The 23,463-nt window shown below is 38.9% G+C and overlaps 1 protein-coding gene and 1 non-coding gene across 2 annotated transcripts in view; one reads left to right on the plus strand and one right to left on the minus strand.

Moving 5' to 3' along the window:
* STAT4 (signal transducer and activator of transcription 4) overlaps window positions 1-23,053 on the plus strand; it is an 83,088-nt gene extending 60,035 nt beyond the window's left edge. The window contains exons 15-25 of the mRNA XM_072961593.1: window positions 1,761-1,808; window positions 11,827-11,910; window positions 13,431-13,529; window positions 15,896-16,031; window positions 17,621-17,670; window positions 17,909-18,003; window positions 18,459-18,595; window positions 18,926-19,117; window positions 20,644-20,710; window positions 21,640-21,748; window positions 22,765-23,053. Coding sequence (XP_072817694.1) covers window positions 1,761-1,808; window positions 11,827-11,910; window positions 13,431-13,529; window positions 15,896-16,031; window positions 17,621-17,670; window positions 17,909-18,003; window positions 18,459-18,595; window positions 18,926-19,117; window positions 20,644-20,710; window positions 21,640-21,748; window positions 22,765-22,791 — 1,044 coding nt within the window. The 3' untranslated portion in view covers window positions 22,792-23,053. The remainder of the gene's footprint in view (window positions 1-1,760; window positions 1,809-11,826; window positions 11,911-13,430; window positions 13,530-15,895; window positions 16,032-17,620; window positions 17,671-17,908; window positions 18,004-18,458; window positions 18,596-18,925; window positions 19,118-20,643; window positions 20,711-21,639; window positions 21,749-22,764) is intronic.
* TRNAF-AAA (transfer RNA phenylalanine (anticodon AAA)) lies at window positions 18,262-18,334 on the minus strand. Its single transcript has one exon. It is a non-coding gene; the product is annotated as a tRNA-Phe (tRNA).
* Window positions 23,054-23,463: the final 410 nt, after the last annotated feature.

A 23,463-nucleotide genomic window follows, 5' to 3' on the forward strand; every position in this document is an offset into this window, starting at 1 on the left:
CCCCCCACCCCCCAGTCAGGCACATCTAATCTAATAGGCCTTATAATGTAATGATTTTTGTTCTTTAGTGTTTCTTATGTAAATTATGGGCCAAATTAAGAAATAAAACATGCCATCATTGAAGAATTTAAAATGGTAAAAAAAAAACAAAACAATGAACCTTAACTCAATGGTGATGTCATTCCTACATATATGTCATAAATGGTCAAAATACTGTGATGATAATGACAGACAAATCAATCTTCCTTATAGTGAATAGCTAGGCATTCCCGGTTTCATTTTTTAAATCTACCCAAGTGACATCCAGTACTGACATGTCTAGCTAAAGGCCCTTTCATTTTAGGAGGATTAAGCTTGGGGAATAGCATGTTCCTGGGTGTGAGAGTTGCACGCAGTTGGCCTTGACATTTCTAGAAAGCTGACCCCGCCTCATCCTGTTGCTTCTTGTTTTTACCACTTCCTCTTAACCTAGAGTTCTCTTCCTGCCTTCTTTCTAATTCTTTGCATAGTTCTTAGATTCCCAGAGACCCCCACTGCTTATCTTGCCAAAAAACATGTCACCCATCAGCTGGGGCACCACTGAATCAGCCTCAAAAGGTCTACTTTCTAAAAGACAAACTTTATGTTAACAGAAAGATATCCATATGTATAAATTTATGCTGGTTTTCATTTTTTACTTTTTTCGTTTGGTCTTCTGTATTGAAGAGTACATTTCTTTTTGACTGAATCCCTCTGAATGAGACTGCTAAATAAATAAAATAGAATGAGGAGTCATATATTATACATCCTTATAACTAGCACTCTTTTTGCTTAAGCTCAATTCCCATCTCCAGGTAACTTTCAATAATGGTCAATGTTTGTTCATAAGTAAAGCACTAAGTGGCCCTTTATTTAGAGACATCTGTCTACCAGAAGAGTCACTTGGAAGGACAAGGAACATACAAAAAGGTGGTTAGGCCTCTATTCCAGCAAGTATAATATATAAAATAACAAAACCTTAGTTTTCGTGGTACTTCTTTAGTTGCAAAGCATTCTTTACATATATTATCTTTTACATAATACTTTTAATCACTTTTTAATACAAAAGTCAATATAGAATATCAGAGAAGCAAAATTTTAAAAAGTAAAAATCACCTTTGATCCCAACACCTTGACATAACACTATTGACATCCTTATTTGTATGTCTTCGTTTTTTTATATATATATATATTCTTTAAGTGGGATCAGATTGCACATACTGATTTGTTTTCTGCCTTGTTTTTCCCGTTATGCAATCTGTGCCATGAACACCTCTGTGCCTCCCAATCGCGTGGCATTTAGTAGCTCACTGCACTAGGTGGCACCCTGCCCCATTGTTTATTTCCCCAGGCCTGTGTGGTAGACGTGATTTCGTAAGCATGGGAATCATCACAGCTTAGCTCAGATGATGCTTTTCGGGTACAACAGCGTGCTGAATAGATTCTGAAACTTCTCAATAAGATTTCCGCTTTCCGAAATGTGGCTGAAAAACAGTCTTATGCCAACCTGCTCCCTTATCTCAATGAAAGTTTCTAAAATGACATCCCATGAGGTGAAACAGGAAGCTCCTTTCTGTCAAATCTGGGCAGCCGTGTGAGGTTTCGATGAATTAGTAGACATCTGAGCTACTGTTCTAGAAGTCAAAATTGTGGCCAAGAAAGCTCCTATAATAGGTACACCTAACTTGATATTTAGTTGCTAATGCTTCTCTATCTAAACACTCTTGTTTCCTTTCACAAAGCAACCAAAGGAAATGAAGTCGTCTAGTACTGGAAACAAAGGAAATGAGGTAGGAAATGTTTTCTCCAAAGGAACTTTTCTAGGAAATAATCTTATAGTATCTTCTTTTTACGAAGCTCTTCAATTGCCCTTTATATTTTTTATAAAGTCAAATTCATGTTTCTCTGATCACAAATGGAAGGTTTGATAATTGCAGGAATTTTGTTTTAAAAAGAAGAAAATCGAGTTTGTGTATAACACCTTTCTAAGAAAATGATTATTAATGTTTTTGTTCACATCATTCTAGAATTCAATCTATGTATATATTGCTTTAAAAGTATATTTATGTATGTATACATATGTATACACATTGTCTTAAAACCTGCTTTTTTATCACATAGGGATGTGATGTGAACAGCTTTTTATAACCTTACATACTCTTGGAGAACATGATTTAAAATGGTTGCATTGTATTGCATTTTGTAAGTGTGCTGTCATTTCTTTAGTCAGTCCTATATTACTATAGACTATCTTAAAAATCATTCATTGTCCACAGATAAGAGGTAAGTCTTGAACATCATGACATGGTATGTGAAAAACACAGGTGAAAAATAATTCTAATACTTTACGATGATATCAATTGATACCTCTTCTATCTAAGGTTGGCATTTTGCTGGATGAATTGATTAAAAGAATAAACTGATGCAGCCCAAGTGTTTAAGTCGATACATGATAGAGTGATCGAATCCTGGATTGGAAGTGGCTTTGGAAATTATCTATTTAGTTGGCCTAGATCCTAGGGCATGTCTGTGCCCTACACATTTGGACTTAGAAAACCTGAGTTTAAGTCCATTCTGACAGTGACTGAAATTATGATCCTTGACAAATGTTCTGATGGAGAAGTACTGCGTTTTTTCAGTCTCAGAGATCCGAGTAGTAATGCCCAATGCTCCCTGCTCAGAGAAACTGCGTATGTCAGACCACCTCCACGAGGCCATTCTAGAGCAATGAGGCTTATTTCTGGTGTGACTGGTATGGATCCAATCTCTTGGCTTTATAGTCACAGCCCTATGAGAAATCTCTTTGAATTGTTTGGAAGAAAAAAAGCACATTATAAATCCGGCATGCAACTATAGTCAATCTAGCCCATCCCACGAATCCACGAAGATTCATCATTACAGGTTTCATGCTGTGCATTTTCCCTTCCAAGAATTTTTCATTCCCTTAATCGTATCTTAAAGATCTTTTTGCCCAATATCACAGCCCCAGCGAGGAAGAGCTAAGCTTTCCTCCATGGTAGAACCTTGGCTCAGGGTCTCTCAGCTGAGATATCACAGGAAAAAAGCTTTTGAGTTTAAGGGTATCCTTGTAAACCAAACAAGTAGGAATCATTCTTCCCACCTTGTGGAAATCCATAGAAGTTTCTCAAACTTCCTAATTGAAACATTAGCCCATTACAGATAAAAGCCCACTTTCCAAATCTCCCTGGAATTTTGGCCAGAGTTGCAAATAGCGTTTGATGCAGCATAACCTCCCTGACAAATATTTACTAAGTCTGAATAGACGAAGCACAGTGCTTCTAATCTTTTCTTCAGTAAAACAAGTGGAATGAGAATAAATCTAAATAGCTTAACTCTTCAGGACATTGTCCATCTTTGTGAATGAATATAAAATCAAAATCTTTACTTGGCTTTCTCTAGAGACAGAATAATTCATCTTCCACTATAAAAAAAGGCTCATTAACACTGCCTACTTATCTTACTCTGAATTTACTTCCTCCCACTTCCTGATTAATAACAAAATCATACAGTTGTATCAGAATGATTTTATTCCTTTTTTTTTTGGTCCAAGTTTGCTGAATTTGGATAATTTTATTTTAAGCTATTCTTTGAGCTCCCCCTGTTGACGGAATTTCAGTATGACAGACTTGAACACTGTTTTATGTGCTACAAGAACAATTGAAAAGTCACATAGTGTATGAAGTGGGCTCAGAAAGATGAGCCCGGGGAATCAGGGGCTTGGCCAGGCAGTAAGAGTGATGAAAAGAAAGTCAGGAAAGAGTAGGGGAAAATCTGGTGATAAAGTGGGACTCATAGGGGTGGGAGGCATAGCTCAGTGGTAGAGTGTGTGCTTGGCATGCACAAGGTCTTGGGTTCAGTCTCCAGTGCCTCTGTCAAAGGAAAAAAAAAATCGGGCACATCAAGTCATGGGATCAGGGATTACAATAACCAAAATTTCAGGAAAGCAGAGAGCTAGGATGTTTGTAACCTCATTTTAGAATTTCAAATCATAGCTATTGCTTATCGCTTATTTGTGAGCACCTGCAGCAGGAGTTTACAGCCTGATAGGGACTTTAACAAATCCCCATGTGGCATTTGCTATGTATCAGACACAGTCTAGCAGCTTCACTGACATTGATTTAGGAAACTTACAACAATGCTATGAAGTAGATACCGTTAGTGTCATACTTATTTCAGTTAGGGAAACTGAGGCACGGAGTGGTCGGGCCAGGATTCTAACCATAGCAGTCTGGCTCTTGGCCACTATGCTGTGCTGCCTCTGAGATCACAAAACCTTCCCTGGGAGGGGCCTCCCTGCTTGACACTGCTCTTTGACCTCCTTCTGTCCCCTTATCTCATCACAGCCCCTCAATTTGCTGGGAAGATCTCTTCCTATAAGAGAGATCTTTGTGGGTTTGCAAGTAGCACCTCATCCTTTCCTCTGTGCTCTAGCTACTGCTGTTTTTTGTCCTCACTTTACCCAGCTGCTGAGAAATCACACAGCTACCAGAATCCTTAAAAAGTTCAGAAGGGATTTTAAATAATGCTTCCTGAGAAAACATTGGCTTCTCCCGTATCTGCTGCGTGCATCGTGCGGCAGTAGAAATAGCACTGCCTCTGGCCCTGCTTCTTACAGGCAGCTGACCTTGTGCAAGCCACTTTCCCTCACTAACTCCCAGTTTCCTTCACTATAAAATGAGGATCATGTTATCCTGCACTTCAGAGGGTTGTTGTGAGGACCAAATGAGAAGTGTGGGAGCCAACTGCTGTGTGCTGTGCAGGTGCCCACCACGGGCTTCCTGATCAGCCCTCCAGGCTGCCCCCTCTGTGAAGAGCAGGTGTCCACACAGGTCTGGAAATGGCCCTAAAGGTGGTACCTGACCTAGGATAAACTACTAATCTTTACCTCCCCCCCCCGCACACCTGCCAGGTGCTCTGCTGGGAACATTCCCTTTCAAGGACCACTGAGCATGTTCCTCCCGTGGCTCCAGGTCCATGAAACCTCAGACCACCACATGTTTGCCCCTTTTATAGGAGTGCATGTCTACCTACCACCCACCGCTGTCTGCCCCCGCCCTAACTCTGGGTCCCTCAGTTCTGTTTTCATGGTTGGGAGAGCTTAGATTGAATACTAATTGAATGATCTAGAAGATACCATGACAGTTTCTCAAAGTTGCCAATCCAAACCTCCTTAGAATTGCTGTACCTCTTGGCTGTTTGACTCTGAGATTATCCAGGAAGAGGTGACCTATCAGGATGTGCAGGGGCTCCTTGGCCGTAGCATTGGGTAAAGGGAGGAAATTGCACTAGACCCAGCCTGTTCCCAGAAGATCCCGGAGACCAGAGGAGCCACCTCTGGATTGGGGGTTGGTGAAGGGTGGAGCTCTGGGTCCCCTACCCCTGTTTCAATCAAGACAGCTCTATTTTATGTATTTTACAGATTGGCACCCAGGTGGGAAATTTTCTTTTAAGAATATGTTCCAGGGTTAAAAGAGATTTGAAAACCATTGGACTAGACAATCTCTGAAGTTCTTTTGATTAAAGTTCTATAATCCTCAAAAGTATAACAGAGGGTAGGGTCATTTTTTTAAAATGAATTTGATTTTGAGAATTTGCTTTGGAATGAGGAATTTGTAGACCTGCTGGCACAAAGTCGAGGTTAGCAATCGCTATCTCTTTCCCCTACCTCTGCTCTTTGCTTGGAATAGTCCCAGTGAAGAACAGATTTTATCACCTAGCAAGTGGTCAAATCTTGTGAAGGCTTCAGTCTGTCCCTGTAAACTAAACACTCCCAGGAAGCAGCTTTTCCCGGAGGTCCTTATCTGGCAGGGAGCCTGCTAGAAAGTGATTGTTGAAATGTGGAGACGGTTTGAACAGGGAGGCTGGAATTGCGGTCCCTTGAGTTTACTCTTTGTCTGTAGGCTTTAACTGATAAATGACAGTTTTAGCCATAGACTGAGGTGTTAGGTAATTTTGTTTATGTGGTGGAAAGTCATGGAGCACAAAGAAGCTATTAGTAAAGCCTGGGTGACTTGAGTTTCATTTAACAAAATAGCCAAACAGATGTTCTTTCAAGGTTCAGTGTTCTCAAACACAGACCCACCACTCACTCCAACTAGCCCGAGCATTTTCACAGGAAGCTGATTTCCTTTTGAACTAATTTAAGTAGTTGCAATGCTTTTTTCGAGACAGACATTGGTACAAGAATAACACTTAAAATGTAGACTTTTTAATGCAACACCTTCCTTACAGTCCCTTATTTTATGGGCCGAAAATTCGTTGTCATTTTGCATTCATTTCCTGTAATTCTTTGATTGGGATCTAGCTTTCCTGTGGTTGTACCATTGTTTCCCCTCTTGTCACTGTTTCCCAGCATCTAGGCCAGTGTCTAGCAGATGATAGTGACTCAGCAAATACTTATTAAGTGAATGGATTATTACAGTTGTTTTCTATTCCACATACTTTCCCATGTGCAACATTGTCATAGATGCAACTTGTTAAAAGATGAGCAAGAAATTTCAATGAAAATCATTCTTATCCCAGTCGTATGTTCTTGTTAGATGTTGTCTTCCAAGTCAAAAGCCAAAAGCCACGACCATTTGTTAACATATTCTAGGTTTTCAGGGTGTGCTACTAGGCACTGAGCAAACGGAAAACAACACGACTTCCAGATCTACCTTTCATTAGGTTGTGTATTTTTTTCCAGGTGGAGCCCTTGTCAGGTTTTTCAGCCAGTTTTCCAGTTTCTTAGCAGATTATCCAGTGGTACTTTTCTTTAGAAGTACAATGCAGTCAGTCCAGTTATAATATTTAATGCCATATAACATAAATATGGATATTTTAAATCTATAATCATCTCAGATGATTAAAATGGCTCTTAACACAGACACCAATGATGCATCTTATCTCTGATGTTTTCCCAATCTGTAAGGAATGGACCCCAGGAACGTGAGACTGAATGGTGTGTCTGGCTTGGATTGCACTGATAAAATAAATGGCCATGCAGGCTTTGAAAATGAATGACGCTTCCTTCTGTCAGAGCCACCCTTCTCCAGTCATGTGTATTATATGTCAGCTTCCTTGCTGAATTTCATTCTAAATGTGCCTCACAATTGCATCAGCAGTTTTAAGTAAATAATAGAAATCAGTTTGAATCTCTAAGAAAACCTCTCACCATCCACATTCCAGTTCATTAAAATAATATCTAAAGCACAAGGTTTTTTTCCAAAGTTAATGGACGTCACTGCTCTATTTGTGGAGTCCTCACTCTTGCCATTTGTACAGTCAGCACACATGTAACATAGCCCAAAGATATGAGGGAATTTTCCATTATGACTTATCAGATATATATACTTAATTACACACATTAAAGTATTGGGGCTAGAATGGGAGAAATAAGAGTTTAAAAAGGCTCCCATTGGCTGTCCTCCAGCTGAGGTCCTGCCTACAAAGAAAAATGTGCTATATGCTCACTCAGAGTCCAGGACCACACAATTCCCAGCCCCAAAGCCCTCGAGCCCACTTCCAGGGCTTGTTCAAGCCTCTTCCCCAGGGCTGCTCTCCCAGGCACAGATGACGCTGTCAATGCACACATTTCTAGGCACAAGGCGAGACCTTGAGGCCACACTAGTCATGGGAGACCCTTCACAGAAGTGGAAGAGAGAGGAGTGGACAATGGCTCAGGATGGCCATGCTTTCCCCAGGCCATTATGTTTCAGTGGGAGTTTGAGGAGTTAAAACCTAGCCCGTTAGGTCATGTGAAAGCTTAGATGTCAAGGCAGGAGGCTAAGACCATATTCTCACAGTTTGTTAACTTGATTTATCACGGTTAAATATTTAGACAGATGGCATGTGGTCTTCATCTGTGCTCTTACCGCAGGCTCCCAGATGTTCTGCACAGACTTGTATCATGTCCACCGTGGCACCCATTAGTGAACTGGAACTCATGGATTCTTCATTTGTTTCTGCTTCGCATAGTATAAACACCTCCTCCCCATAGGGTAGGGGAAGTATCTGTTTGCAAATGGGTAGGTTTTGTTCAATTTGGTGCTTAAACATAAGCCAACTACTTCATCTCATGCTCAAAGAAAGAGCGGTTTATTTATTTATTTCAACCTGTAGGAGGGTGTTGGGCTAGGGGGTTGGTTGTTTGGTGTGCTGGATGTACTGGGGGTAATTTTAGGGGTGATTTCGGGAAATCTTCAAGTGGAATTTTCAGTAGCATAACTTTCTATTAACCTAGGGAGAAGCAGTCCCATTTAGTTAATCCAACTACCTCTGGCCGTGTGGCATACAGTGATCTAGCCCAGGGGAGAGAGGAGATTTAGCTTTTCTACTGCCTTTTCAGTAACAAATTCTATTTTAACATTCCTCATTATCAGTAAAGTCTTCCTCATGTACTTGTTATCCATATCATCATACTAGAACTATTTTTATTTTTTGAAACTTAATACAAATGGATTCTGGCTTGTTATTAACACACATTCAATAGTAGATCTCCCTTTGTCCCAGAGCTGACTCTGCCGCCCCCAACTCCACCCCAACGTATCTAGTCTGGGTAATTCCTGTTCTGTTCATATGTTCCCACAGGGCTTCTTTTTAAAATTGTTTAAGCCTTCTATACTGTCTCCAAATATTCCACATCCCTTTTGAGACTAAACACAATGTGGATATATCACACTGAGAACAACTGCCTCATAAATTCCACCTGGGGTTCTTGTTAAAATGCAGAATCTGGTTCAGTAGGCCTGGGATGAGACCAGAGATGCTGTTTTTCTAACAAGCCTTTAGATGATGACAGCGCTGCTGGTCCTGGGCACACAGCAAGGTGCTGTAAGATTTTATCTTGGAAAAAAACAGCAATTTCTGTCCCACTACTTCCCACCCTAAACCATCTCCCTAGAGGTGATCACTTTTTCAGCTGTAAATATCATGCTAATATCATACTGATATTTCTTGATTTTTTTTTCCTTGTATGCACTTAACTCCTGAATTATTTCTATAAAAGATTAAGCTATGGCTCTCTTATACCAGCTCTCCATTTCCCCCATTTTCACAATATTATCATATAACATATTTTGGTTAGTTAATATATTCAATGTTTACATTACTATGATTATATAAAAATTGTTAACAGCTGAGCCATGTAACATAATATGATTGTATTTCCATTCTTGTATTATTTTTTAGTTTTCCCTGGAATTATTAGTTGCTTCAATTTTTTTTATTTGATCAATTTATTTTATGTACCTGTTTCTAATGTAGCTCCAAATGTTCCTTCGGAACTTGAAAGCTCCTTAAAATACAGCCCAACAGGTCAATCTGAATTTCTGTCTTTTTCTTTCTTCTTGGCAGCATCCCTCTGGGAGCCCTCCATCTCTTGCTCCAGTCTGGGCTGATTGTCTCTGATCCTGTTGCACAATCATTTTTTGTTTTTTGTTTTTTTTTCCTCAACTTCCTCTCACCATCATCCTGGGGAGTGCATCTTCTACTTAATGAGACATTGAGAAATTATTGTCCAAAGTGATGGTATCAACTCCCATCAGAATGTATAAGATAAATTGACACATTGTAACTGACTGCACTTATATTAAAAAAAAATAGAAATGTGTAAGAGTTACCATTGGGTTATGCCTTTGATATTTCCTCTACGCCATTTTCTTTGTTCTTTTTCCGGAAGTTCTGTTAGTTTATTGTTGGAGTTTGTTTATTCTTTGTTATCTTTTCTATCCTATTTTTTATTTGTTTGTTTGTTTGTTTGTTTTACTTTCTGGGACATTTTCTCCACCCTACTTTCAGTTCTTCTACTTTTTTTTTTTGGCCTATTTCTCTGATTATATTTTTAATTGTTCATTATTATTTTCTGAATGTTCCTTTTGATAGTATACTAGTCTTTCACTAATGTAATATATTTGTGACATCTGTAAGGATATAACATCTGAAAACTCTTTTAAACATCTATAAGAACTTTTTAATGAACAAATATATATATAACATATATAATACACAAATATACAAAACTATATAGAGAAATACAATGAACCTTCATTTATATATTACCTAACTTCAATAATAATTAATATTTTGCCTATCTTATTTAATTTATTTTCCCCAAAACACATTTTTTTTCTGGAATACTTAAATTCCAGGTAGTATAGCATCTTCCTCATTGATATTTTGGGTAGGTACTCATCTAGAAGAAAGAATTTTTTATCATTCTATCATTTTTTTTAATAAAGTGATATAATTTATTTGTCAGAAATCTAAATTTGTTGGGAATATGTTTATACATAGTAATATAATTCCAATACTGAATCTTCCAATACATAAACATGGTATGTCCAGCATTTACTTAGATGTTGTTCAATTTTTCTCAGTAATGTTTTGTAGTGAAGTATAGAGGACTATATACAGAAGATAAAAATTTTTTAAAACCTAACCCAATACCCTTACCACAAAAAACAAAAATAACAATTTCTTGAAATCTGTCCTTAATAAAACTTCATTACTTTTTCAAATTTCTCCACTGTATCAAAAAGATCTTTTTACAGTTTGTTTGTACAAATCAATATCCAAGCCATTACATTGGTTGGTTGGCTCCTTTCCCATGCCATTTATTTGTTGGTCTGATATATAAACCTGAGCCTGACATATGTTTTTTTAGTATAGTTTTTTTATTCTTCATTTGCTGCTCACATTATCTTTTTTTTTTTTTTGAGTTCTTCATTGTTGATTTTTATATCTATACTTCATGTCAAGTGTTGAATGATCATTAGCTTACTGTTCTGGAGAAAGCACTAAAAAAATTGGAAATTCTTTGTGCATGGTGGGGATTTAGACTTCAGGATGATTATTAGGACCTGGCTGTTTTCTTGGGGTACCCCAAAGCAGTATCGGTAAGTTGTCTCCCTTGGTCTGGTCTTCCTCCCAGGTATCTTTCCTGGAGATGTCAAGCAGAGAAAGGGGCATGGGCTTCCCTAGATTTTGCAGGATCTTCCAGCACAGTGCCTCACCCTTCCCTCAGCTTGGCCTTGGATGAAAAATGCAGAGAGCGCTCTGGTTCCTCTGATTCATCCTCTCCAGAGAGTAAACTTCTTGTCTTCTGCCAGGGTCAGGGAAGACTGGGGACTTCATTGCATGAGCAGTGGCTTGTAACTGCTTCTCCCATTCACCCCACACACTCCAGCCTCAGGGGGCTCAAGGCTTCCAACCCCTGGTTCTGAGACCCACTGCTTCTAATTGCCACTCTCACCCCCAACCCCCTGACCTCTCACTCAGAGACCTAGATTACCGTTTTACTATATTGGAAAGCAAATAAAACTGTGGCTGTTACTTTACCGAAGTATCTTGGAAGGAGATGAGGAAAGTACATGTATTCCACTCACCGAGTTTAACCAGAAGGAAATCTTGCTGTCTTTTTAAACAAATCCATTATGACACTGACTTGTTTCTGTTATAGCTACACACATAAGGCTTGCTTTTATTAATAGTTGATAAGTCAAAAAGACTAACTTCCAAAATTAAAAATAAAGAACTATTTGTCTGAATTTCAACTGAAGAAAATATGCTGGAATTGAAGAAGCCAGAAATTATACTGTTTTGGAGACTTAAAATCATTCTGTTTGTGGAAATGAAGATTTCTCAAATTCTGTGTACACACTAAATAACTTTTTAAATAGTAGGAGGGAATGTCCCGTATTACAAAATGTTTGAGGGTATTTAAGAATTTGTTAATTTTTATAAAAGCAGGCCTAATAATAGATAGCTACTCTGCATTTGTAAGATAACAATTCATTTTTTCCCCCTTAGGGCTGTCACATGGTGACTGAAGAGCTTCATTCCATAACCTTTGAGACACAGATCTGCCTCTATGGCCTGACCATAGATTTGGAGGTAAGTGTTTCTACGAATATCAACTATTTACTAATAACATTTTCAGGAACTGGTCAGCATTTGAAGATGAAAGCTCACTCTTTTCTAGGTTTTAGCATTCCTTATTCATTATTTTTCTTTTAATTTAGAAAATCAACATGTCAAATATTCACTAGTTAGTCAACATATATTATTCTGCTTAAATATAAATGATAAAAATCTCATAGTCATTATGAATGCAATACATATTGAATAATTTGTTGCCCAGACTGTATGTATGTTTGTTTGTTTTCTGGGATTCCCTGAGCCATGGGTATTTGTTGGAAAGCCTAGAGGGAAATGAGTATATTTGAACCATGTCACATATGATATATTTTCAAAAATTTAACTTGTACATAAAAAAATCCCTCAGAAGAAAGTCTTTTCTAGTGTAATGAGCAACGACCAATGATAGGAACATCACCGGTACCTTGTTTTAATCCCTTTATAATAGTCACCATTGAACTCAAAGAAGGTATAAAGAAACTGGGGATTAAGTGGAACATGACTGACCATGAGTTCCTTGAAGGCAGGACATCACACCTTGTTTACCCCTCCATTACCAGGGCCTAGCCCAATATCCGGTACACAGTAGACACTCTATGTTTGTTGATTAAATGAATGAATGAGTGCATGAATGAACAAACACGGTTTCACCCACCTGAATATGGTCCTATTTGTGGGATACATCATTTTAGAGTTCTGCCTTTTATCTTAACGAATGTAAACATGTTCATAAAATTTTCTATAGATTCCTTCCTTGTCTATTTTCCCTAAATGTCTGCTTCCATGAGCTATTAAGTTCCTCAACTGGGCATTTCACTGTCTGTAAGCAATCTAACCTCTGTTAATGGGAAAGTATTACTATAAGGTGTTAAGTTTCCCAGACTAGTCTTCATTAAACTAGTGAAGCCTGTCTATTCCATAAGGTGGAAAACTTCAGCCCCAACAGTACAAAGTTGAGAGCTCCAACAACAGATGGGGCAGCCCTGTCTCCCATTGTGCTTTGTATTCCAAAATCGCTCTCCGTCTTCTACAGTTAATACTCCCATGTCTGGAACTGTCATTAATTAGATGTTAGATCATAATTTGAATATATTAATCCATTCCAGAGATAAACTTAAAATTAGATTCTTTAATGTAACTTATTAAGAGAAAAGTTGCTAAGTCAATACCAGCTTTAATTAGTTGCATTCTAGGCAGTATGTGATATAAGAAAGTATAAACAGCTACAGAGTCAGGGAAGACATTGGGGAAGCTAACTCACCGCGCAGTCTGAAAGGATTCTTGTTTTTATAACTTCCTTCATCCCTGTACCTTGATTCATATATTCTCCGAAGGTTCCAGTGCCTTCACAAGTCATTTTAGTGAACAGGGCAGTGTAGACACCAGGATTGGAGGAGTGAGGTTGGCTTGAGATGGCCTTTAGGGGAGAGGATCAAGTGTGAAGTCATGTACTGTGTGACTACCTGTAATAATTATGCTTTTTTTTTTTTAAACAGACCAGCTCGTTACCTGTGGTGATGATTTCCAATGTCAGTCAGTTACCTAACGCTTGGGCATCCATTATTTGGTACAATGTGTCAACCAACGATTCCCAGGTAGTCTCTGTTCCTGTTTCTCCTTCTTTAATTCCAATTGATTTGTTTTATTGTCAACAAAACCAATCTGCATCAGAAGATACATAGATATATACCTGTCTTTGTGGGGTTTTTTATTCCAGAACTCTAGTATATTCAGTTGTATGAGTCCTCCCTCATGTCATATTTAAAGTGATGTGTTCTGATGTACTTGGACTCTGAGAGGCTAGCAATAGTGACAGATAAGTACTTGTTACTTCTGAGGGTCTGGTCAGCTCCCACCTATGTGCATCACAGAGAGTTCCAGGGTCATCCTGTGGCTCTGTTAGCTGGGCTCTGGGGAGACTCGGCTCCAGAATTTGATGTCTGACTGCGGTGTTTACCTCCTCACCTATTCTGGCCACACCTTCTCCACACAGGCTCTTCCACACAGGTGGAGAATTGGTTTCCAAATAAGTGACTAGAATATTCATCCTTCTTGCCTAATGACACTCTGTACAAATTTTTGAGTTGATTATAGATTTAATCCATTCAAGCTGTTTTTATGTAATACACTCTGGCCTAAAATTGGGTTTTAGTGCCATCTGGTGGTTATTTAAGATACAGATCAAAAATTGGCCTCCAGTTTCAAAGCAAGCCAAGAATAGAAGCTCTTCTTAAAAGACCACCAAGGAAAGGCGGGGCACAAAAGATAAGTAGCATTTCCCCTGTTCCCTCTTGCAAAACCCCAGTGTATTTTCCTGGAAACCACCAAGGTCTAGAGAAAATAGGTCAGCTGTAAACAATAACAGTTCTTGATTTCAGAGCAATTTTTCCCTCCAAAGAGAAGAATTCTTTTGTCTTAGGTCCTAGCAATAGTAACAGTCACAATGAGTCAGCTCCAAGCGTTCTTTCCCTTTTACTGAGTGTGCCTAACAAGGAAACAACATGGAAGGTGACTCGGCCCTATTCCTTCTCATCCTCTGGTGCCCTGGCATCTGAGGCAGATTAACTGCAGACAGAAAGACTGCCTGTGCCTTGCCTCCTCTCAGCCTGCAGTGAGAACAGAACTCACTAGAAAGGTTACATGGTCTTTAAAACCAAGAATAGCCCACATTTCTGAGATTTAATGTCATTCCCCATCAGGAGCTACACACGTTTGGAGCTTTTCATCCAACTCCAGGATGTAGGAGGGAAGATGGAATGCTTCTCTGTCCTCCAGCCTCAGAGTGCAGTGCTGCTGCCCTTAGCTTTCTTCAGCAGCCTTCTTCTACAAGAAAGCTATCAAAGTTGTCACACCAACCATCTCAGATTCTGCTCTAGCCTTGGTTGAGGAACCTGGAGATGTATTTCATAGACAGCTCCTAACACATAAATGCACAGCCTACTTACAGGGTTCAGAATAACAACTAACTCTGGCTTCTCTTCTTAATTCTATTCTGCTTCCAAACCTAAGCTCCTAGACCTTTATTCTATGTTTTGAGGTCTTTTATGCAGATGCAGTCCTCAGGTTCAAGGAATACTATCTTTCTAGAGATTCTTTTTGTCTGTTCCTCCCCCTTCTTATCTCCCTTTCCTTGCTGGATGCTGTGTCCTCTTTTATTCTCATCTTTGGAAATTTCTTGAATTGATTCCTTTTCTTGCTGCCCAGCTTAGTTCATGTTCACCAGAGACTTTCTCCCCAATTTTCAATTCTTCTCCCTTTTTCAAGTCTTCCCCCTTCCCTTCTTAAGATATCTTTCTTGGTTTTCACACTTTACGCTTCCCAGTAATCTGAGGCAAAGTCTTCTGTTTCACCACTGTTGACCCAGTTTCTGGTACAAACCATCTTATTTGCAGTTGATCGTACAGAAGAAACTCTTATTTAGAGCAAAATAAGAAAAGATTCCTGTACTATCAGTAAAACCAGATTTTCAGTTTAATTATGAATTCATATTGTAGGTTCCCCTTCCTTCCTTAACCTGGGACTTAACTGTTTTTGTGCTTTGGGATGCTTTGTCTGTTCAAGGTATAATTTGTACCAACCCATGATAAACCAATTGAATAACATATATAGGTTTTGTTTAAGATTAATATTATCTCAGAAGGGGGTATCTGTCTAACTGTTGGACAGTGTTAAGTACTTGTATGAGTTGACTGATAGCACATAGTCCAGGGAAAGTTAAAGAGCTGCCCAATGAGTCATTCAAGGATAAGACAGGGCCATATGTTACATTAGACTCAAAGAACAAAGAGCTCTTTAGGAAAAGACAAAATCGGTCTTAATTACAAAGCACAACAGAGATGAGACAATATTCTGTATTGTTAACTTAAGTTGGCCTAAAGAGTTTCAGTCAGGAATCCTGTATATTGAACTACAGTGTGTTCAGTGTGATTAACAAATACAATCATCACTACAACTCTTTCAGAACTTGGTTTTCTTTAATAACCCTCCATCTGCCACTTTGAGTCAACTCCTAGAAGTGATGAGCTGGCAGTTTTCATCATATGTCGGCCGTGGTCTTAACTCTGATCAACTCAACATGCTGGCCGAGAAGCTTACAGGTGAGAACTGGTAGATGTGAAGGGCTTGTCCCACTTTCAGTACTCAAGTGTTTTAAAGACCGAGGGTGATGTTACTGCAATTAATAATAATAATGATTGTCATAATTTATTGTGTTCCTGTTATATTGCTATGCACAGGGCTAAATGCTATATTATCTTTCTCACAAAAGTACTTTAAGGCAGAATAATAAGGATAAATCATTATTCTATCTGTTTTATAAATGAGTCTTCTTAAATTCAGAGGTTAAGGGACTTGCCACGGCTGCAGGGCTAGTACAAGCAGGGCCAAGATGCAGGCCAGGCCTGTCCAGTCCTGAAGCCCCTTCCTTTCTATTCCACACTCCAGCCTCCAAGGTGTTCTTATGCCATTTCCACTGAATGTAATGTGAAGTCATAATGGTGCCTTGATCTTTCATATTAACAGCACAATGGTCATTAGCCATCCGGAAAATAGCTGATCCCAGGGCCAGGAAATTTAACAGAAATTTAAAACCACCCAGCTAATACTTAATTCTTCATAGCAAGAGAATTTCAGTTTTGATTGATGCTTCCTAAGTTTGCAAAGTCGAAACATGTGTACTCCATGTAGTGACTACATTGTAAGCTTTTACTAAAAGATTTTTAAAAGGTATGTGTATTTTAACAAGTCTAGGGTAAACACATTTAGCACCAAAAAGAGAGTTAAAATTGGATCTGTATACATTTCTAGGTAAGGTAGGGCCAAAGAGGCATTTGAGCGGCAGCAGTGAAATCGTCTGTGACTTGGTTTAGTTTGACTTACAAGTGATGCTGGGTTGCCTCTTGTACCAACTTTCTGATCAATAGGTGTCTAAATAAATCAAGGCTTTGGGGGAGATTACAAAAATCACTTAATGTAAATACCCCTTTTTATCCTTATTTAAATCATAAAGCACAACAGTAGGCATTCAATAAATATTAATGAGTGAATAAAGGTTCTAAATATGTAGTACAGATGCAGCCCTAGCCTTTCAGATCTTCATCAAATTATTCTTATACTGTCCTTAAATTTTAGACAGGAACTCTTCTTTCATTGCCCTGGATCAGAACAGTCAGTGGTTCCTTATTGCCAAATGGATCTCATCTAGTTCATTCACTTTGTGATAAAATTCAAGGCTCCTGGCAATCTGGCTTCTACAAACTTACTTTATAATGTTTATTTACCAACATTAGGCTGCTCTTACTGTCTCCTATATAAGCCGTGCTCATGTCCACTGTGCCCCATCCTACATTATTCTTGCTACTGGAGTGGCCTCTTCCTGCTCCTCTGACAATTTATATCCTATCTATTCACGAAGGCCTGGTTCTAGACACCCATCCATTTCTTAAGGCTATCTTTAGCTCCTCCATTGAAAAGAATTCTTTCCTAGATAATAAGTTTCATGATCTCTTGTATTTTTACTGTTTTTAGCATGAAGAACAGTGTAAACCCACAGCTTAGGAAATGCTTGAAAGGGGCAGGGTGGGAGGGATCTAAATTTCTAAATTGAATTCCAAATTGAAGAGTCTAATTTGTTCTATTGTTTAATGAAATTGTTTAATAAAAATCTCATTCTTCTCTTTCATTTTAGTCCAGTCTAGCTACAGTGATGGTCATCTCACCTGGGCCAAGTTCTGCAAGGTACACACAGCGGGAGGGTCGCGTCAATTAACCTTTTTTTTTTCCAGTGCTCCTTTTTAAGCCCCAACATCATAGCCTGGGTTTTGAGGGTTTCCAAGATAAGATAATTTTTTTAAAAAGATTCTAAAGTGTTATCTCATTTAAAGGAAATGTCTTATTTTTTAAAGGAACTTGAATTATTATATGAACATTACTATTAAAATAATCATTATCCTAACATGTTTGTTCATTCCAATAGGAACACCTACCTGGTAAATCATTTACCTTCTGGACGTGGCTTGAAGCAATATTAGATCTAATTAAGAAACACATTCTTCCCCTTTGGATTGATGGGTGAGTTATAGACTATTTGTTCCATACGATCATTAGGTTCTTATTTTTATGCTGTTGTTTTTTTTCCCCCTTTTCTCTTCCTCTTTTCTTTTTAAGCAAATTTAGTGTCACAGCATGGAAAATAGTTGCAGTTTCTTACATTCTTCATAGAGTATTGATATTTAATCTGTATAAGAATAATTCAGGCACTGTTGACTTTTTTTTTTTTTTTTTTTTTGGTGGTGGGGAGGTGATTAGGTTTATTTATTTATTTTTTAATGGAGGTACTGGGGATTGAACCCAGGACCTCATGCGTTTTAAGCATGTGCTCTACCACTGAGCTTTACCCTCCCCCGCCATTGACTTTTGATTATACTCAAAACAAATTTAGGTCTGTTCTTTGTGAATGGATTAAAGGCAAGTGCAATAAATTTTAGTCTTTGATCAGATAAAACTATGCCTTGTTCTATTTTTAGGTATGTCATGGGCTTTGTCAGCAAAGAGAAGGAACGACTCTTGCTAAAGGATAAAATGCCTGGAACCTTTTTGTTACGATTCAGTGAAAGTCATCTTGGAGGAATAACTTTCACCTGGGTGGACCATTCTGAAAATGGTACATGGTCACTATTTTATGTGAAACTAGTATTGAGTTTGGGTTATTCGTATTTCCCTTCTCAGAAGCGTGTGGCGTGTTGCTCTGTTTTGCATGTGTGCAGCGGGTTTGAATATTAGTTGTCACAGTTGTCCCAGAAGAGGGTAGCCTCTGAATTTCTCACAGCCTACGTGGGTGTCCTCTATCATGTGGCCATCTGTACTGTCCACGCTGCAGAGAAGGGCTGGCATTGTTTTATAACCAGTGACATGAGGATAATGTGGGCAGGAAGAATGGCCACAGGGAGTGCCTGCGGGAACCTGAATATTGCCTCCCTTTGGGTTTTTCCAGGAGAAGTGAGATTTCACTCTGTAGAACCCTACAACAAAGGCCGGTTGTCTGCTCTGCCCTTCGCTGACATCCTTCGAGACTATAAGGTCATTATGGCTGAAAACATTTCTGAAAACCCTCTGAAGTACCTCTATCCTGACATTCCCAAAGACAAAGCCTTCGGTAAACACTACAGCTCCCAGCCATGCGAAGGTTAGGTTATTTCCATTCGCTTTTTTTTTTTCCTTAAGATTTTGGAAAATGACCTCAGACTGGAGGAAAGTAAATGAAGTTTCTCTTTTTTTAATGTTGACTTTAATCACTAAAAGATCTAAGGGGTATGTGGAGGAGGTCAAAGCCTTAGAAATGAGGTGATGTGTCAGCAGTTCCTGAAAAGGAACCGGGGGCAGCCCAGCTAGCAGAGCAGTCAGTCATGAGTAGCTGTGGCTGGATGTCGCCATGGCCACGGGAGACTCAGCACCCTCAGAGTTTCGTTTTTCTCCCTCCTAAAGTAGGGATGGTTCTGACTGCACGTTCTGCCGGGGGGAGAAGAAAAGAAAGAGGAGGTAATGATTAGAAAGCTGTTAAAAGTTAGGCAAGGCTATTTTTGCAAAAGAAGCTCAGGTCTTATAAGCTTTCTATTTTTTGCCTACTGTAGTAGACTCAGAACTCAGAGCACTGTTCACTTGCCACGGAGGGGGCAAGGGGGTCTGTGCTCTACCCCCCACCTCCTAGCCCATCGAGAACAAGTCTTGACATGCTTGCCTTTCCTGGTTGTATCCTAAGGGCCTGAAATAATACCTGGCCAAAACAGGCATTTGGTAAATACTTGTTGAATAACATGAAAAGAACACTCATGAAATTAGCTGTACAATTGTAATATAAGTTCACTATTCTGTTTCTTTAAATGAAAATATTATACAACCCAATACAATGTTCACCTGTAGCAATTAAATATATGAGCACCATCTTGTGGGACACCCCGCCATTGTCACTCACAGGTGGTGGCTTGCTGCCACCCCACTACATCCCCCTCTGAAACAAACAAAAGAAAACAACAACAACCATGACCACAACAAAAACCTGTGGCTTTTAAGTGTCTCTACAATCTGATCAAATGAAATAACAAATGCCAGTGCAACAGGTAACAGTTGAAAAATTACAATTGGTCCAAATTATAATTGGATCAAGCACAAGTTCAACGCAGTACGCCAGAGAAATTTCGGGATGGTTCTAAGGTTTGCACATTACTGTCACTACAGTGCAGTGGAACTTTTAGCAACACTGCAATGTCTGCGTTTCAGAAATTTGTGTAATTAAAAGATTATGATCAGTGTCAGTTTTAATGAAAAGGATTGAGTTATTACAAATCTCCAACCCATGAATAGACTGGTCCTTATAATTAAACTTAAATGCAACATAGAAGACAAGTAGTGTAGTTGATTCCCAATTTTTCTCACATATTTTAGAGCATTAACATGTAATGTCAGAGTAGGCCTGCCAAGAGATTTGTTTTTCTCTTCTTGCACATTTTAGGCTCATCTGAAATACTGTGTCATCAATTCAACTAAAAAATTTTGTGAATCACTTAACAATTGTACTCCCTCTCTTCTTTTTAGCATTACTTATATTTTTCTAGACTTTTTTCTAGTTTTATCAATAATAATAATAATAATAATAATAATAATAATAATAATAATAATAACATTTTTCCCCAATATTGTGCCTTTCTTTTCCAGTTTCAAGACCAACAGAAAGGGGAGACAAAGGTTATGTTCCTTCTGTTTTTATCCCCATCTCAACAATGTAAGTAATCTTAGCCACATGTAAAATAATGATTATTGAACTTATCCAAAAAAAAAAAAAAAGCTGGAAGTTTAAGGGTAGATCAGGGTACATATAACTGAGAATAAAGCATTTTATGCTCAATGTCCCATTTCCTTGAACACATAAAGCTAGTCTTCAGGACGCCCCACAGTCTATCACATAAGAGTTATAAAGTTGCCCTTTTGTATGCCATATATTCCATAGCAGGCTGGATGATCTGACTTCAAATGATGAATTAGACATCTTAGTGTCACAGACAGATGAAGTCCTAGAACTGAGTTCTGTTGTGAAGCGGGAAATTTCCCCCTCTACCCCCTCAAGTTCTTGTGGCTGGACTAATAATAACATTGACACAGGATGAACTGACAGAATAAAAGAAACAAATTTCAGTTTGTGCGCACAGAAGTCTCATGGAAATGGGACCGAAGAAGTGGCCAAAGCAGGCAGCTTTTATACTTTTTAGGTGAAAAAAAACCCAGTAAATTTGTGAGGCATTGACAGAAGAAAGAACCTTGGGCTTTGGGTGCTTTAGTGAACAATCTAAACAGAGTTTGGGCTTGGGGTAGTGAATTAAAGAAGTAACAAAGGTCACTTACACAGGCTTCTCAGCCCCAAATGAGTCCCCTGTCTCTGGCGATGAGAGTGTCCTTCCACCTCCAGATGCAGGGAGGGTACCTTTCCCAGGAGAGATGGATTTCTTGCTTTCAGGGGGGCAGAGAGGAGGGTCAAAGTGTCCCTCCTGCATCCATTCTTTCTTAAGTAACTTAATTTGATTCAAAATAATCAATATGGTATTGAGGCACATTTTGGAGTAGCCTGCTTGAGTCCCAACATTTCCTAACACAGTAAGTCACCACAAGCTTATTATTTCTAATCCTTTTCAATATCTACCCTGTTATCTCTTTAAGCCGAAGTGATTCAACTGAGCCACACTCTCCATCAGACCTTCTTCCCATGTCACCAAGTGTCTATGCAGTGCTGAGAGAAAACCTGAGTCCCACAACCATTGAAACTGCCGTACGTTCCCTTTCTTTCCATTGCATTTCTAATGAGTCAAAGGCGGTGAAGAGCTGCCTGGGCAGTGAGAAAACACACTGGTTGGAACAAATCCATGAGCACAGCACAAGGGGTATCTGCGTGGCCCTGCGTGTTGCTGACATTATGGGCACTGAAAGCAGACACCTACGCTGACTTGAACTGCTCCGTTTTTCCATCAAAAGTCACCAAAGGGCAAAATACTCCTGTGCCCCACTCCCACTCAAGTACACTTTGTCCCTACTTCCACCATCAGCCCCACCCATCCCCACTACTCTCCCCACTTGAGCGAATGACATTTATCGGTCAATATTTACAAATCTAGCTTCATATTTATTTTAGCAGTTCAAGTACCATAAATTCCAATTTTTCTTGATTGTTACTTGCCTTGTTAGTCCTGTCCTGGGAAATTCTTCAAGCAGTATATGGACAACAACCAATTAGCAGCATAGTAATACTGTGCTGAGAACTGAGTCATAATCTTAGATGTGATGATGTGCTGTAGGATGCATTCTATTTATTTTAGTCCCCAATACTGTCAAGCAGTTCAAAACCCCAATTACATGTGGACCAACCATACATCAGAATAACAGAATCTTGGAGGGACCCTGAGCCCCAAGACATTTGTGTCTGGCTATGAATTAAGTGGTTTTTAGTCCTTCTTTTGAAGATTTCCAGGGATGGAACCACTTATTTCAATGTTAGCTGTCCTTAAATCATTTTGTTATAAGAGAACTTCTGCTACATTTTACACCTATTTTATCATTATATTTCTGTGGGATGAAAAGGCCTTCTTAAAATAGTTTTCATCTATTTAATAGGTGCCTTTTATTTTAGACCGATCAACCTCAGTTAGTTTTGAGAGAACTGTACTTAGTAGTTAACCGGTAGAAAGATTATGAAATGTGTATTTAGTAGACCAGAGGATGTTTACTCAAGAAATGGTGACACCTGCAAAAAATAGTTTGCTCAAAGGTCATTTTCATTTTCAATTTTAGATGAAATCTCCCTATTCTGCTGAATGAAAGGATAAAACTCTTGACAATCGAAAGAAGGAAGCAAATGAAAAAGCTTAAAGACTGTTCTTGGCCAACAATCACATCTTATTTCTTCAGCTTTGTATATACCGGTTTCCAGGAAATGGTTTAAGTCTGAAGCTTCCCTCTCACTGGCATGACACCACCAAAGGAGAGTGTAGTGACTGAGATGCTGAACACCAAAACTTCAGATAAACTTGTGAGATAAAACACTTAAAGAAACCAGTGTTAATATAATATTAACAAAAGACTCATTTGTTTCATTTCTGATTTTGTTTCTCCTCTGTCACTTACGATTTTGGCTCTAGAAGGTTTGAGTGTTAAGATTTCACAATAGGTAAATAATAACAGAATCACACCTACAATACTCAAAAGCCAGCAGCAAGGCCTGATGAAAAAAGCCAAATAAGCTGATGTCCTGAGTTGTAGCAGGTCAGAGTCATCACACCAGATACACGATGGAAGTAATGATGGGGCATTAACAGTAGCAATTCACATAGTGTCCTGGGGCCAATTAGGTAACCTCTTGGTTGCCATGTCAACACTGTCCCAACTTCAGGGGTCACAGCTGCTGGTACCACTTCCAAGGATACCTCTCCTGTTAGGGGGACAAATCCAGAGTCATTCCTGGTGGTATCTCAGGCAAACCACACTGAAAGC

Source organism: Vicugna pacos, chromosome 5 (assembly GCF_048564905.1).
Source record: "Vicugna pacos chromosome 5, VicPac4, whole genome shotgun sequence".
In the NCBI taxonomy this organism is placed as follows: domain Eukaryota; kingdom Metazoa; phylum Chordata; class Mammalia; order Artiodactyla; family Camelidae; genus Vicugna; species Vicugna pacos.